This window comes from Aulostomus chinensis, chromosome 19 (genome assembly GCF_037954235.1).
Source record: "Aulostomus chinensis isolate RoL2024-O1b breed Wild chromosome 19, RoL_Achi_v1.0, whole genome shotgun sequence".
NCBI classification, from domain to species: Eukaryota; Metazoa; Chordata; class Actinopteri; order Syngnathiformes; family Aulostomidae; genus Aulostomus; species Aulostomus chinensis.
Window position 1 is genome coordinate 25,333,334 of NC_141338.1, and position 17,404 is coordinate 25,350,737.

At 48.1% G+C, this 17,404-nt stretch overlaps 1 protein-coding gene across 1 annotated transcript; it reads right to left on the reverse strand.

Moving 5' to 3' along the window:
* Positions 1-10,170: 10,170 nt before the first annotated feature.
* tdgf1 (teratocarcinoma-derived growth factor 1) lies at positions 10,171-16,642 on the reverse strand. The gene is made up of 6 exons (XM_086187114.1): positions 16,201-16,642; positions 15,843-15,895; positions 14,823-15,014; positions 13,396-13,510; positions 13,046-13,155; positions 10,171-11,807 (listed from the first exon to the last, which is right to left on the reverse strand). The coding sequence occupies exons 1-6, from the start codon at positions 16,215-16,217 to the stop codon at positions 11,698-11,700; spliced, it is 597 nt and encodes a 198-aa protein (XP_086043240.1). The 5' UTR covers positions 16,218-16,642; the 3' UTR covers positions 10,171-11,697.
* Between the last annotated feature and the right edge of the window lie 762 nt (positions 16,643-17,404).

The following is a 17,404-nucleotide window of genomic DNA, read 5'->3' on the forward strand; positions in this document are numbered from 1 at the left end:
GCACAGCAAGCAATGCACTATGTTCAGCAATGTACAGAGACAGGAAGTGAGGTCACACGCATACCGCAACGTAGGTCAGAGCTGTCTGCCCAGGTCTGAAAACCTCTATATGCCTGTGACAGAAGCCCTTACAGACACCTGTGAGGCTGCAAAGGCCCGTTCAATGCTGCATGCAGCTTTAATTAGGTCCATGCACTCCCCTCAGTTTACTCCTCATGCTGCCTGATCTGGTATGTAGATTTTATGGCGCTAATGTTATCCTTTTTTGGTTATTTACTTGTTAATATGTTTCTTTATATATATTAGGAATAGACCGATTATCGGCCGGACCGATATTCGGCATTTTGAGGCATATCGGCATCTGCCTTTTTTAAAAATCCGACGGCCAATAAAAGATCAATTTAAAACTGGGTTATTTTGGCTCTGATGCAGCCACTCTGTCTCCCCACCCACAGCACCATCTGATTGGTTACACACAGAGCCACAGCACGGGTAACAGCCAGTCAGCAGTGAAGTGAAGCTATTTATTTGTTGGTTTTCATTTGACTTTATAAGACATGCTGCTGAGGCTGGGAGCTTCCTGCACTTTTTGTTAATTAATTTCAAAACAAAGATGTCTGTTTGTTCTACAATGTTTAATAATCATATTCTCAAAGGCATATAAACTAAGTTAAGTGTTGGAGTTTGTATTTTGACGCCAATATATTCACTGTTACTGCAAATGAATATCGGCTCAAAATATCGGTTAAAAAAACATCGGTTTATCTCTTATATATATGTATACATACATATATATATACACACACACATATATATGTATGTATACATATATATATATAGATATAGATATATATGGAGTGTTGTGAAATTTCACGTTACGATATTTCGCAAAAATAAAAAATTGACGAAATACAATTCAAAGACACATAAAATAAATATCAATGTAAACAAAAAAAACAATTCATCACTATACCAATGATTTCTGACCCTCTCACCTACTGTATTCACACACACACACACACACACACCAGGGTCTGTTAAATTACTCCATGGGAGGGTTAGGGTTTAGCTAACCGCATCCAGAAACAGTGCTGCATAGCTGAATTATACAGCTTTGCCTGTACCGCCGTGGCTCTGCTGGCTTCAGCGATCAATGCTGTGCCCCGTTCAACTGTTTCAAGCAGTCATGCTGTACCCACCAGTGCCTGTTATCCTGCTAGATGGTGGTCCCTCAACCGCTCTTCTTAACCATCTTTGATAGGCTGCTATGGTGTGGTCCCAGGGGTGTGATTTTTCCAGATTTTGCCAGAAATCAGGCTTTTTTGGCCTGAAAATTATGCTCTTGTTAATCATGCAAACCCGATGTCTTTTCGGGTGATTTATGACTATTGATGGGCCTGATTAGTTGCCCAGCTTTGTATCCTTTGTATCATATGGTTGCTAGTGTGTGCAAGTGATTCAGGGAACCCCCTTTTAATCAATTCTCTGTCTCTGACTATTAGAAGCTGAGCGCTTAATACCCCTTTTCTCACTGTAAAACACGCGTCAACGCAGTGGTGCACGATTGGACCGTGTATGATCATCTCTTCCCAACAGAGTGAACACAATACAATGCAGTATTCTTGTAATGTTCCAGTTGTAAGTTATTTGTGGTTAAAATTGACACTTAACCACAATACCAGCAACCATCTGGGGCAACCATCCATCAACCACACAATATCTACTGAGGAAAAACAGCTACACACAGAAGGTGAACCCATCATTGACATGTAATTACCTTTAAAGTGATTGCAAAGTAGCTTTCACTTTCCCTGCTTGCACTCCTGCAAGGTGCCTGGAGTTTGTCAGCAGGCGTGTGGAACTCAGAATCACTGACAAACAGATTTACTTCCACATGGAGAATCGTTCGTCAAACAAAATAAGCAGGCTGGAGACTCAGAGATGCTTCTTGTAATACCTTTTCTCACTGAAAGACACGCGTCAACGCCGGTTTTTGGACCCTCCTTTGCTCAGCATCAGGGCTCATTCCAGCTTCCAGCAGACCCTGGTCTGAACTCCCCCTGTGAGGCTGCGTGCCTGTGTTTTTCTCTCTTCACGTCATCGCGCTGACCACGTCATCGTTACACGTAAACGTGCGCCGAACACTGAGAGGTAAACAAACAACAACGTGGACGTTGTGGAGTCAAACGTTGGCGTTGCGTGCATCGCAATGTCGTCTCTTCTGCAAAGCAGACAAACTCGGCGCAGATGGAAAATGTCTGAGCGCCACTGCAGCAGAGGAGGATGGAGTTTTTGGGTCGACAGGAAGGGAGCAGCAGAAGCTCCAGGTGAAGCCTGACAGGCGGCACAGAGACACGGTCAGGATGTGATGGGAAGGTCGCCTGAAACCTGAAACGACCCGGGTTGCCTTTTTCACACTGCAGGCGAGCCGAGCCGAGCCGCTAAACACCCAAACTCAACGTGGAGAGAAAAACACAGGCACGCAGCCTCACAGGGGGAGTTCAGACCAGGGTCTGCTGGAAGCTGGAATGAGCCCTGATGCTGAGCAAAGGAGGGTCCAAAAACCGGCGTTGACGCGTGTCTTTCAGTGAGAAAAGGTATTACAAGAAGCTTTCTCTGCTCTCCACGCAATAATTTAGTGCTTTACTCTCCCACCTCTGTCACAGAGATCACAATGGCTGTGTCCGTTTCCCAATCAACTGATTGATCTGAATAGTTCACGAGACACCTGCTAAGACAACTTTTAATACCAACCTTCACATGGTTTCACTCTCGGTGGGCCACAGCTGCTATGGATGTCGTCAAACAACCACCTGCACAGGCAAGGTAATAAATTAATTGCACTTACCTCGGTTGTTGTTCTGGTGAGATCCTGCACGTGATGCCAATTTGTAGCAGAATTTTGAGCTATAAAGGAATGTATAGGACACAAGACACAGGCTGGAGACTCAGAGATGCTAACACTGGACACTTTACTGGACGGCCATAACAGAGGTGCAGGGGGAGCTGACTCAGCCTCATCTCACAACCAACCCTGTGCCTCTGTTAGGGATGTCCAGTGTAAGCATCTCTGAGTCTCCAGCCTGCTTATTTTGTTTGACGAACGATTCTCCATGTGGAAGTAAATCTGTTTGTCAGTGATTCTGAGTTCCACACGCCTGCTGACAAACTCCAGGCACCTTGCAGGAGTGCAAGCAAGGAAAGTGAAAGCTACTTTGTGTCAATTTTAACCACAAATAACTTACAACTGGAACATTACAAGAAAACTGCATTGTATTGTGTTCACTCTGTTGGGAACAAGACAAGGCAATTTTATTTGTAGAGCCTGTTTCCACCACCAGTTTGTCTCCAGGCTTCATGGCATCATAACAACATCCTCTGCCCTCAGAGCCTCACATCGACTGAGGAAAAACTCCATAGAAAACCTTTAACAGGGAAAAATGGGAGAAACCTCAGGGTGAGGAGGGGAGGAGGATCCCTCACCAGGAGGGACAGACGTGCAGGAGATGTTGGTACAGAGAAGAAAACAGTTTATAACACAGAATGGAGGAAACATGGAAATGTTAATAACAGCTGAAGAAGGAAGCTTCTGGAAGGGGAGGCAGGGAGAGCAAGCCAGCTTGATGGGGGACTGGATTGTAGACTGGTTCATGGGAGGGGAGGCAGGGAGAGCAAGCCAGCTTGATGGGGGACTGGATGGTAGACTGGTTCATGGGAGGGGAGGCAGGGAGAGCAAGCCAGCTTGATGGGGGACTGGATGGTAGACTGGTTCATGGAAGGGGAGGCAGGGAGAGCAAGCCAGCTTGATGGGGGACTGGATGGTAGACTGGTTCATGGAAGGGGAGGCAGGGAGAGCAAGCCAGCTTGATGGGGGACTGGATGGTAGACTGGTTCATGGAAGGGGAGGCAGGGAGAGCAAGCCAGCTTGATGGGGGACTGGATGGTAGACTGGTTCATGGAAGGGGAGGCAGGGAGAGCAAGCCAGCTTGATGGGGGACTGGATGGTAGACTGGTTCATGGGAGGGGAGGCAGGGAGAGCAAGCCAGCTTGATGGGGGACTGGATGGTAGACTGGTTCATGGAAGGGGAGGCAGGGAGAGCAAGCCAGCTTGATGGGGGACTGGATGGTAGACTGGTTCATGGAAGGGGAGGCAGGGAGAGCAAGCCAGCTTGATGGGGGACTGGATGGTAGACTGGTTCATGGAAGGGGAGGCAGGGAGAGCAAGCCAGCTTGATGGGGGACTGGATGGTAGACTGGTTCATGGGAGGGGAGGCAGGGAGAGCAAGCCAGCTTGATGGGGGACTGGATGGTAGACTGGTTCATGGAAGGGGAGGCAGGGAGAGCAAGCCAGCTTGATGGGGGACTGGATGGTAGACTGGTTCATGGAAGGGGAGGCAGGGAGAGCAAGCCAGGTTGATGGGGGACTGGATGGTAGACTGGTTCATGGAAGGGGAGGCAGGGAGAGCAAGCCAGCTTGATGGGGGACTGGATGGTAGACTGGTTCATGGAAGGGGAGGCAGGGAGAGCAAGCCAGCTTGATGGGGGACTGGATTGTAGACTGGTTCATGGAAGGGGAGCGCAGGCCGGTGTAACAGTAGGGAATAAGAGGGGGGGGGGGGGCGATGCAGGCGGCGGTTGGGGCTCTGGTGGATCTGTGGAAACACAGAGAGACTGAGAGACACCAAGGCCAAACTACAAAGTGAAACAAGTAGTGGTAGTGACAGTTCCAAAAATGAGCAGGGAGGAGAGGAGGGGAGAGGAGAGGAGAGGAGAGGAGAGGAGAAGAGAGGAGAGGAGGAGAGAGGGGGAGAGGAGGGGAGGGCTCCATGTAACCTGATGTGTCCCCCAGCAGTCTAAGCCTGTAGCAGCATAGCTATCAATGGTTCAGAGCTACCTGAACCAGTCCTAACTGAAGGCTCTGTCATAGAGGAAGGTCTTAAGCCTGGACTTAAACGTAGTTAAAGTGTCTGCCTCTCTGGTTCCACAGTAGAGGAACCGGTACCTGAAGGCTCTACCTCCCAGTCTGTTTTAGAGATACTGGGAATCACTAACAGACCTGCATTCTGGGAGCGGAGTGCTCTGGTAGGACAGTAGGGACTAATGAGTTCTTTCAGAGAGGATGGAGCTTCATCATTGAAAGCCTGATGAGTCAGCAGAAGGACTTTGAAGTGGATTCTAGATCCTACAGGAAGGAGAGAAGCTAAAGTGGAGAAATGTGTTCTCTCTTCTTAACTCCTGTCAGAACCCTGGCTGCAGCGTTCTGGACCAGCTGGAGACTCTTTAGAGAGTATTTAGGACATCCTGACAGGAGAGAGTTGCAGTGGTCCAGCCTAGATGTGATAAATGCATGCACCAGTTTTTCAGCATCACTCTGGGAAAGGATGTTCCTAATCTTAGTGATACTGCAGATGGAAGAAGGCGGTCCTGGTCACATGCTTTATGTGGGAGCTGAAGGAAAGGTCCTGGTCAAAAATGACTCCAAGGTTCCTTGCAGTTGTCCTCAGGGTCAGGGTGATGCCATCTAGAGTAGAGATCTGGTTAGAGAGGTGTCCCTGAGGGGTTCAGGTCCAAACACGATGACCTCAGTTTTATCTGAATTGAGCATTAAGAAGTTAGAGGACATCCAGGATTTCATGTCTTTCAGGCAGTCTTGCAGATTAGTAAACTGGCTTGTGTCGTCTGGCTCCATCGACCAGTAGAGTTGTGTGTCATCCTCATAACAGTGGAAGTTGATCGAGTGCTTCTGGATTATGTCACCTAATGGGAGCATGTAAAGAGTGAAGAGAATCGGTCCTAAAACTGAACCCTGTGGTCCACCATATGTAACTCTGCTGTACTCTGAATGGTCATTATTAACATGAACAAACTGAAACCTGTCTGATAAGTAGGACTTAAACCATTTTAGGGCAGGTCCTTTAATCCCAATGTCATGGTCTAGTCTCTGTAGCAGGATGCTGTGGTCGATGGTGTCAAATGCAGCACTGAGGTCCAAAAGGACAAGCACAGAGACAAGACCTCTGTCTGAAGCTATAAGAAGATCATTAGAGACTCTGACCAGTGCTGGTTCAGTGCTATGGTGTTCCCTGAATCCAGACTGGAAGGCTTCAAAGAGCTCGCTGCTGTGCAGATGTTCATGTAGCTGCTCCAGGACAACCTTCTCAAGGATCTTGGAGATGTAGGGGAGGCTGGATATTGGCCTATAGTTGGCTAACACATCTGGGTCAAGAGAAGGTTTTTAAGTAAAGGGTTGATGACAGCCACCTTAAAGGCCTGTGGCTCATAACCTGTGACTAAGGAAAGATTCATTTGGTTCAACATAGAAGTGTTGACTAGAGGGAAGGCATCCTTAAGGAGGCTTGTTGGGATGGGATCCAGCAGACAAGTGGCTGACTTGGAGGAACCGACTGCAGAAGTTAATTCTGACAGGTCGATGGGGGAGAAGCTGTCCAACTGCAGCTCTGCCTGCTGGTCTGAACTCTGGGTGCTTGTCAGGGATTAGTATGACTAACAAACTGGCCTCTGTTCCTAGATAAGAGAGATGCACCATCCAAAGTAGGATGGACGCCATCCCAGTCTACCATCCAGTCCCCCATCATCTCCCATCTCCCAATCAGACCAGGCTTTCCCCAGAAGGAGCTCCAATTGTCTGTGAGCCACGTTGTTACCTCAGCACCACCTGGACATCCAGCGATGGAATGAACGCATGCGGCTAAACATGTCGTCACTCGCTAAATTGGGCAGCGGGCCAGAGAAAATTACGGAGTCCGACATTGTTTTAGCGTAGTTGCCCACCGAAGCCATGTTAACTTCAGTTAATTCCGACTGGTGTAGCCGGGTGTCATTAGCGCCGACATGTATCACAATCTTACTGTATTTAACCTCACGTTTTGCCAGCATCTTTAGCCTCAGCGTCGCCCGCTCTGGCCCCTGGGATGCACTTTATGCTCGCTGGAGTCTCCACCTTCACGTTGCGGAGAACAGAGCTGCCAATGACTGATGTCGGCTTCACAGCGGGGCTGCGAGCAACAGAGCCGACATGAAGAGTTTCACTCTCAGCGGGTGTGTCGCTGAGTGGGAAAGCGGTTGGAAACATGAAGGGTTGGTGGGCAAACACGGGCTCACTGCGTCTAGGTTTCCCTCGTGATGTCACCCAGCGGGACTGGCTAGTTCCCGGCTGCTCGGGAGCTGCTAGCGGTGGCTAGGCTAGGTGGCTCCGCACCCGCTAAGGTGGACTGAGCAGCTCCTGAAGGTTAAGGACTAGCGCTAGCCTCCATGGTGTGGAGCCGAGTCTCTAACTCACTAAGCCTCGCCTCCAGGACTACAAACAAACTACACTTTTTACACTAAAGGAGGCAGAAGAGTCACTAAACATCTGGCACATGGAGCAGGAGAGGGAGGGAGAGGTGGGGGAGAGGCGGAAAGAGAGAGAGCGGCCATAGCGAGTATGCTAAGGTGAGCTAGCGGACCTGTGGCAAATAGAACAAATAGAACGAGGAATTTCAGAGCAAAGTCCTGCTAAAGAGTTAAGTGACAGAAACCTCTGTATTACACCAAAACGTCGTATACAGTGGTGCTTAAAGCGATGAAGTTAGCAGTACACCTGAGGGAGGATTGAGAGTCGAACCACACAGCGACAGGATTACAGGCAGGAAATGACGTAACACGCTCACCGGTATCGGGTCAGGGGAGGAGCATCCCGACCTGACCATGAACAGATGATCATACACAGTCCAATCGTGCACCACTGCGTTGACGCGTGTTTTACAGTGAGAAAAGGGGTATTAAGCGCTCAGCTTCTAATAGTCAGAGACAGAGAATTGATTAAAAGGGGGTTCCCTGAATCACTTGCACACACTAGCAACCATATGATACAAAGGATACAAAGCTGGGCAACTAATCAGGCCCATCAATAGTCATAAATCACCCGAAAAGACATCGGGTTTGCATGATTCGTGCACAATCAATCAATCGTGCACCACTGAGGACTGTTTTGATATTTTGTTAGTGTGTTGCTCCTAAACATTACGATACTTTTTGGCAATACATGATTACTGATAGTATTGGCAGGTACTGGGAAATATTGGAGGATGCTTGCATTGCGTTTCAGGGTTCAGCCTGTAGATGTCAGCAGTGTAGCATGAAGAGCTCCTGCTGCCGTCTGACTGAAGACTCGCTTGTTCGGCATGAAAGCACTGGAGGAAAAAAATACCATTCTCTGAGGTCTTGCGTTGAATTTGTATGCAAACGGTGCAGACCCGGATAAAAATCTGTCTTAAAAAGGTACCAAAATGAGGGCACTAAAAAAGAATTATATCAAATAAAATAATTTTATATGACAAGTGTATGCTTTGTTATTAAAATTATAAATTTACAGAATACGTGATTAATATTAATTGAGAATAACACAATGATAAAATACTGACAGTCACTGGAAATAGATGAAAGTAATGTTTGAATGAACAAATAAAGAATTCATAAAGCTTCTAACTTCTTGGGGTGATGTAAGAACAGTAATAAAACTAAAGGACTTCAAACTTTCTGCCCTAGAAACTTCAGTTGGAGCCCCACTGAAGCGCAGTGTCACATGAGCCAACAGAGGGATGTTTGTGTGCTTCCCTCATGCATTTTCAAGTCATGTAAAGACGTGGAGGGTTAATAAGGCTTAGGGTTTCAAAACTGTCAGGCCTCAGATGTGCCTGAAGCCATGGTGGGAAAATTCCACAAGTCCATCTCTTCAAAGACCTAACGTTGTTTTTAAATCCGTGAGAGGGTTTTGCCATTGGGGTGACCGGGTCTGTAACGTGGTTTTCCAATTAATTTTAGAATGAAGTTCAAGCACCGATTGAAATTAGGGAGTTAGATGGTAGTTAAGTTCTGGTTATTAACTCTGGTCCTCACAAAGGGGGGCAGATATCTGCCGTGTGCCAGCACATGAAGCTGATAGCAACTGGTTGGAACCTGGAGAGATAAGAGTTTCCTCTCAATAAAAGCAGCTTTCGCTCTCTCTCTCTCTCTCGCTCTCTCTCTCTCTCCCATCTGATGATGGATTCTATCTGACCACGTTGATTACAGCGATGTTCGTCAGGCATTGAGGCACATGAAGACGTCTCTAAAAGCGGTGGAGGCTTGGGAAGCTGGGATCAAATCCTTTTAAATTCCTCCTCATTCACGTCCTCTTGAATCCCTCGAATCAGCTCCCACACCTCCTGCTGCTCCGCCTCTGTTCAAACTCCCAACTCTCCCTCCAACACCACCTGTAGCTCCACAAATCTCCTGCAAAGGATCCAGAGTATAAATGAGTTCTTCTTCATGCAAAGGGTTCCCACTGAAGGCCAGTCTTCATCCGAGCGGACCAATCGCTGGCCCCCCGTGGGTATCCAGGCATACATGGCCACCACACAAAGATGTCTCACTAAATCCCAGCTTACACCTTCATCAAACAGGACTGGCTGAGGAACAGAGATTCCTGTGGGATTTCTCTGAGGAAAAGAACATCCTCACCCACATTTCCTCCTCCACCTCCGACCCCAGACGGCAGAAAGCAAAACCAGTCTTATTCAGCTCTTTTGTAATCGCAGTTTGGCAGTCATGTTCCATATTAGACAAGTTTGGTCTCAAACATCATCATCTCATCGTCTGCCATCCAGTCCCCCATCATCATCATCAAGCGCCAGGTTTCAAAGTGATCCTGGACCATGTTTGTCGTGACGTCGCCGTGCTCCCAGGCTCATCAGTGCTCCACAGACACGTCGGTGTGGAGCTTTGGTTTGCCTCCCTATCTGATAGGTCTGTGAACAAGAAGCTTGATGAAGGTCTGCTCCACTCCTCCCTGCAGGTGAGCAGACGTGGAATCAAATGCTGCATTTGTATATGTAGCACCGATGAGTTGAAGGCAAAGTGACTGACGTGTCACGGTCCAGGATTTAGGGTCCAAAAAACTGACACTAAAGAAAGGCAAGAAGTGCTGGTGAGGGCAACATATGGAAACATCCTCCGAAAAAATGCAGAAACCCTGTACTTTTCTGTCTTTTCATGGTCACTTCAGTCTTATTATCCCCCTCTAATGTTGTATTTTTGTCAAATCCATGGCGTTTTACCAAAACTTCTAATTAAAGGCTGCTACATTTGCCTTTTCTCTTCTTCTGAATCAAAAATGATGAGCAAGACTTGTTCCTGTTTTGAAGGTTTGACAGTTTATTTACCATAAACGGCCTGACATGAAAAACTGAACACAGATATCCAAAACCCCTCAACGAGCACCTAAGAGTCTAAAATATGTCAACGAAATGAGTTCTCCAAGTACAAGCCTCTGGAAAGACAGGAAAGTTTGTGGGTTTTTAATTTGATTTCTGCCATTTGCCTTTTTTAGCACAATTTAACATTTGTCATGTAGTAACTACCTTTATGTAAGCAAGTCATTCACAGGGATGATTGGTGGTGATGTCGATTCTTAAAAACAACACATGCACTTTAATAGAATAGGAAGAACTGTTCAGGATAATTATTCCTGTGCGAGCCCATTCAAGAGCTGGCGTCAGGCCACCAGACTGAAGTGTGTGTTCAAGATAAGGGAGCAGCAGATAATCACCTCCGACCTCATCAATAAACCCTGCAGATAAGAGCAAGAGAGGAAGAGCAACTCTCACTGCAAATACCTTCAGATAAGAGAGCCAAGAGGAGGGGCGCTGGGCAAGAATCAGCTCACCAAACTTGAGTTGTGCAACCATGAGAGAGGAAATGCATGTTAACTAGACAGAAGAGAGGGAGCAGGCCTTTGGCACGCAGAAAATGAGTCTTACACTTCCCACTAAATCTCATCAGAACCTGAGAGTTTTCATCACTTCCTCCCATGTAAAGAGATGGCTCATCCAGGCCACACACACCATCCAAACCACCCCCTTCTTACCAGTTGTGTAAGTTTGTTTCTCATCATCGGACCACAGCTTGATAAATGTGACACAAGCACAGGACACACTCGCTTAAGTTGGCTTCCATTTCGAAGGACAGAGGTCACATCAGTGTGCAAGCAGACAGAAGGCAAAGTTCAAACTGCATCTTCTTTTACAAAGAAAAACATCGGTGACGGATGCTAAACTGCCCAAAATATAGACTTTGCATAAAAATCTTATGTACAGCTTCCTTCACGTTTCGTATTGTTTCTTCATCAGAGACACACAGACACACTGCAAAGACTTCGGAAACATTTAAAAGACTGAGGAAGTTTGAAACGTGTTGACATCTGGGGAGGGATTGCTGCAGTCACTGAGTTCCCTGAAAGCAACCACCAACCAAACATGAGAATCTGCCAGTGAAGTTGAAATATTTCCAAAGCGTCCAGGATGGAAGGGACTGGCACTGTGAGCCGAACACTCGCTGGCTGTCCTCCCAAGGTTTCAGCTCGTACGGTTTCTTCAGCACTCAAACAACAGCATCACGGACGTCCTCATGAAGCACAACACACCCCCACCGCTTGGTGGTTTATGGGGACACGTCGCTATTTTTTAAATGACAAACTCCCAGTGTCCAGTTTCAGTACTTTTCTCCTCCATCACAGCAGCATTTGGGGAGACTAAAATAAATATTTGTACAAAGCTTGTGAAGCTGCAACTGGATTAGAAAATTCATCTTTAGTCTGAAGAAGCAGCTTTAGTGTTTGAGATTAATCTCCCAATTTCAGTCCAGCAGGATCTTTTCTTTTCAAGCGTCCAGGAAGAGCAGCAGGGGGAGCAGCGTCAGAGTCAGCAGGCAGCCCGTCGGTGCCGTCCTGACCGCCGAGGAGCGATACCAGCGCACCTCCTCAGACTCGTCTGGAGACCAGAGAGAGACGAGGGTTAGCTTCATGTGCACCACACAACTCAAGAGTGGGTTGTTAGGTTAGTAACCCTCTGTATCCCTTCATCTGCTGGCGGGTCTCCTACCTTATTAGTGACAGCAAAATAACACCATTTATCATTATCAACACACAAAGTATCATGAGATTTGAAACTTTTGGAGCAGTGCTGCCCTGAGTGGAGCCCAGGGGCCGAGAGGGGCTGCCATACTGATCACAAGGTTTTCATCGCATATCACAGAGATAAAACAGTTTTAGAATGGTAGTGGCACTGTTTTGTACAACGGCTTCTGCCATGTTGGGAGGTAAATGCTCTTAAATGTGCTGGAACAAGAGTGACTTCTCCGTAATTTGAGGAGGATCCAGGACCTCAGTCCCGTAGTGACCTTGGTCTTCATCGCTGAACTCCTCCCTCACGTTACATTCGTGTTCTCTTGAGCCCCTTTCACACTGCACCAAAAACGCGGGTCAACACGGGTGTTTGGGCACTCTGAAAGGGTCGACTCTGCATCTGGACCCGCGTCGACCGACCCAACAAGCGACCCGGGTGTTTAGCGGCTCGGCTCAACTCGGCTGCAGTGTGAAAAAGGCAACCCGCGTCGTCTCAGGTTTCAGGCGACCTTCCCATCACATCCTGACCGTGTCTCTGTGCCGCCTGTCAGGCTTCACCTGGAGCTTCTGCTGCTCCCTTCCTGTCGACCCAAAAACTCCATCCTCCTCCGCTGCAGTGGCGCTCAGACATTTTCCATCTGCGCCGAGTTTGTCTGCTTAGCAGAAGAGACGACATTGCGATGCACGCAACGCCAACGTTCGACTCCACGACGTCCACGTTGTTGTTTGTTTACCTCTCAGTGTTCGGCGCACGTTTACGTGTAACGATGACGTGGTCAGCGCGATGACGTGGAGAGAGAAAAACACAGGCACGCAGCCTCACAGGGGGAGTTCAGACCAGGGTCTGCTGGAAGCTGGAATGAGCCCTGATGCTGAGCAAAGGAGGGTCCAAAAACCGGCGTTGATGCGTGTCTTTCAGTGTGAAAAAGGTATTAGTTTGGACTGACTAAGAACCACCTGCACTTGAACAATCAGGATTTTGACTCTGACAGTAAACCGAATTCACTGATGTGCACTGAATTCATGAAAACGAAACAGCAGGTTTGTTCATGTGAAACGTGAATGACGGATAAAAACTCTGGAGGTCGAACAACTGGATCTTACCACAGTCTTTATGGAAGACGCCAGGGAAGCAGTGCAGGACGCCGTAGCCACAGCGACAGTAGGAGCAGCCTTTCTGAACCCACTCACCGTGAGGAATCAAGCCACACCTCCTACACACACACACGCACGGATACACAAACACCACATGAATGACGAAAACACACACGTAATAGACACTGATATTTTTAAAGCCTTGCAAATTCAATGAACTCTGTCACTTTATTACCCCAAAAGAAAAATCTTGTGAAAACATTTACTTTTAACTAGAAACACTTAATGAAATGTGTGTGTGTGTGTGTGTGTGTGTGTGTGTCTGTGTGTGTGTGTGTGTGTGTGTGTGTGTGTGTGACCTGATGCGCTGGTCGTACTCGCAGCTCCTGCCAGTGAAGAAGGGTGGACATGCACAGAAGCTGCCCAGGATGCAGGTCCCTCCGTTCTTGCAGCAGCTGCGACTCTGATCTGCACCTGAGCAAAAGCACCAAGACGCTGTCAGCTTGGTTCCCAATACACACACGTTCTAAGACCAGGGTTCTCAACCTGAGGATCCAGACATCACATCACTTCTATTGGGGCGCCTACTGGTTGTGGGGAAAACGCAACATCTCGATTTGAATTCTGCTGCCTGAGACACTGAAACAAAAGGGTGAGGACGGACGTGTGTCGCTCTGCCACCGCGGCCTGGGAGACTGGAGGGTTCATTCCTACGGATTAAGAGGCCCGAGGTGGGAACGCCTTTCCTCCGATTCTTGTTGTCGACTGCAATGATACATGATTCAGTTTCACCTTAAACCCAAAATGGAATTAGTTGTTCCTTCAGCGGGAAAAATTAATGTGAGGTCGTTCCTCAAGGCAAAGTTAGATGAAGTCCATGAATTCACTTACAAGCAAGCAAAAGGTCAAAGGTCACTGAGGGTAACACTCAGCCAGTGTTTCACTCGCCTCTGTTCAGTTTCAAGCATCTTATTTGTTTTTGGTGTATTTGTGTCTCTGCCCCTCCCCCCATGACGTAAACCAGATTCTCCATCCGGCAGCACATTCTTGTCGTACTTCTGCTTTACATCAGCAGACAAACACTCCGAGTGGCAACAAACATCTGGAAATAACAGGGAAGCTACAAAACAAACAGACATCCAGCAGAAAAATCCAGAGAATCTTGGTCAGCTTCATTTGAGACTGAAGACCGAACCGGCAGGTCCTGAATCTGCTTGTGGTCGCGGTCGCAGGTTTTCACGGTGTGCAGTTCTGTCCTGTCTTTGTTTCTTCAAGTCAGAAACATGGTGAGCGACTCTGAAGTGACGCAGCTTGGCACAGGCTGAAGCCACACGTGTCACAGGAAAAGCAACAGTAACAACAGCATCTCACCTTTCTTGACTGAGCATGTACATCGTTTAGGGTGAGCCAAGATGCGTTGCTCTATATTACTGAACTTTGTATACTTGGAAAAAAGCACTGATTGGTTGGGGCTCGGGTTTTTCAAGGATTGGTGTATGAGCATTCATACTGGAGTTATTTCTGCTTCCAACCATTATTGGCTTGTGCCAAAAGGGGGCGGGGCTTTGTAATACAGAGCGTCGCAACAAGAAAAACCTGGCAACTTTCTCATTTATATATTTCGTGTCTTCTGCTCGAACTGAGAGCTTCAAGCGTGCAGGCTCACACTCATCTGTTCTACAGGCTGTGACATGACGGCGCCCATCTTGGGATATTCAGTGGTGTCTGTGTGGGCAGATGTAGCGCCTCCATCTGTGCACACAGCGGCGGTGAAGTGTGAACTTACTGCTGGTGAGGCCGATGAAGGGCAGGACGGCGCTGGCGTCACGGTGTTTACGGTCCCCGCTGTTTGGTGAGCTCACCTGGGTAAACTGATCCAGGAAGTCCTGAGACGGCTGCTGGGTTTTCACCACAGAAGAAGACAGAGGAGGCAACAGAGAGGAGGTCTCGCTTCCGATGCACTCACCTCCCTCACAGTCTGAGAATGAAAAGGTCAGATCTGAGGCCTGTATTCCCCAAACACAGTGACTGCAAAGAGGAACTGTGTGTGTGTGTGTGTGTGTGTGTCTGTGTGTCTGTGAGGCAGCAAGTAGCTCCACCAACACTGAGTTAATGGACTGACAAGTGAAGCAAATGTAGGGTTGTTGTCTCTTTGTTCTGCTGACCCCCAGTGCATCGGCGGGTGAACCCGTTTCCCCCTCCATCGCCTGTGTGCTGAACACAACAGCGGCTTCTTATTTTGTGGATCACAAAGCTGCAGTCCCCTCACTGGAGCCATCAAAGCTGGTGTCAACAGGCTTTCTGTACTTTCTGCAGTGTAGTTCAGATCTGCTGAAACCCTGCTGACAGAACTGGGCTGCAGCCCCGAGAACCCCATCCAACCAAAGAAACTCGCTTGATGGTGGGACAGGATGTGACCGACTGCTACGAAGGCCTCCTCGTCTTGGGACAATATGGCAGCACTTTAGATTCTGGGTCTTGCATCCATCCGTCGCTACATGATCATTAATAGATTGGCACTACGGGTGGGTGAGGGAGACCATCTCACATTCTCCGAAGAATTTGAAATGAATTTTTATGTTGTGACAGTGAGTGTGGAGCTGAACATTAAATCAGCATGTATGAACGGGGGGGCTACAGCCCCTGGATGGCGTTGAACACCTATGATATGAACCCCAACCTCCATAATCAAACAAAGCAGGGACCATCTGGTAGGTTGAAGCTGGGCTGTTGTGGTGCTCCAACACCTTCTTAAGAAACTTTTCTTGACTGTTCTCCTATCCGTGGGTTTGGGTGGTGAACTGACCTGAGGTCGGCGCAGCAGTGGAGCGGAGGCAGATCACGAGCCACAGCAGGAGCCTGAAAACACCCACCGACAACTTGAGCCAGCACAGACTCACAACATGTCCAGCACACACTCACATGTCCAGCACACACTCACATGTCCAGCACAGACTCACAACATGTCCAGCACAGACTCACAACATGTCCAGCACAGACTCACAACATGTCCAGCACACACTCACATGTCCAGCACACACTCACAACATGTCCAGCACACACTCACATGTCCAGCACACACTCACATGTCCAGCACACACTCACATGTCCAGCACACACTCACATGTCCAGCTCGCCACATCCCTGGGGTCTCTCACTCTCACCTGAACAGCTGCGTCATTGTGCCTGAGCGCTGGAGACTCCACCGGGCTCCTTCCTTCACAATCGCAACACCAATCAATTTAAGAAATACTACAAATTAAATAACAAATAAAAAACAGTTGCCGAACAAAAAGCCCCGGCCGGGAAAATAAAGTTGTTCTAAAACACATAAAATGATGTCCCACGCAGTAGGAATGTTTGCTGTCCCCTCGAGACCAAGGAACGGGGATGAGCTGATTTTCTTCGCATGAACCCTGAGTTCGCTCCCAGGCTCAGCAGCTCTCCGGCCCTGTGCGCCGAGGTGGAATCAGCAGCGGCGCGGCTCCTCGGGGACGTCCTGTGGCTCCTGCTGTGTCTGCCGACCAGGTGCCTCTCATCCTGGAGGATGTCCCCGGAAGTCCCGCCCACCAACTGCGTGTCCGCAGAGATGAGCTGCATCAGCAATAGAATAAATAAATTCAAAACAAGCCAAACATCACCATGCAGTGGCTTCAAGTTATTATTATTGTTTTTGTGTATTATGATTTCATTTAGCTGCTGTGTGGGTCATTAGAGCAACAATCACTTTAAAAGGCCTGCCCAAAATCAGCCGCCATCTTTGAGCCTTGGTCCTGGTTGCTAGTCATAGATATTTGAGGCGGTCTGGAGGAAAACCAGCTGTGCAGCAGTGATGAGCAGGGGCGTCCACGGCGGCGCAGGCGTGTGCAGAGCCAGCTGCTCCTCATCTGAGGTGTGGGTTTCACTGAATCTTTTATGACACTGAGGTCCATAACTTGAGTTCTTCTTGTTGCTGCTGAGAACTTGACATTCCTGTCTGGTGGTGGGCCTCCCCTTCTGTTTCTGCCCCCCATACACATGGATATGAGCCTCACTCGCCCACTGAGCCTCATTCTCATGCTGATGAGCCTGACGCTGCTGCCAGGAGGAGGAAGTCCACCTGGGAGGAAGCAGCAGACAGAGACTGACTCGTGTTTGGACACAGGCGTGACTGCGTCACTTCATTTATCTCATGTTGAAGGTGATAAAGGACACAAAAACATTTCAGCAGAAAAAGCTTTGATTTCTAGGCATGGGGATGGTTCTCTGCATGTGGAATCTATTTTACAAAAAACAACGCAACATGTCAGCATTTTCTCAGATTTTATACAATCAGTATATTTTATGTGTTGTAAAATTGCTCCACCTTTGCGTCTGCAGTCCTGATAA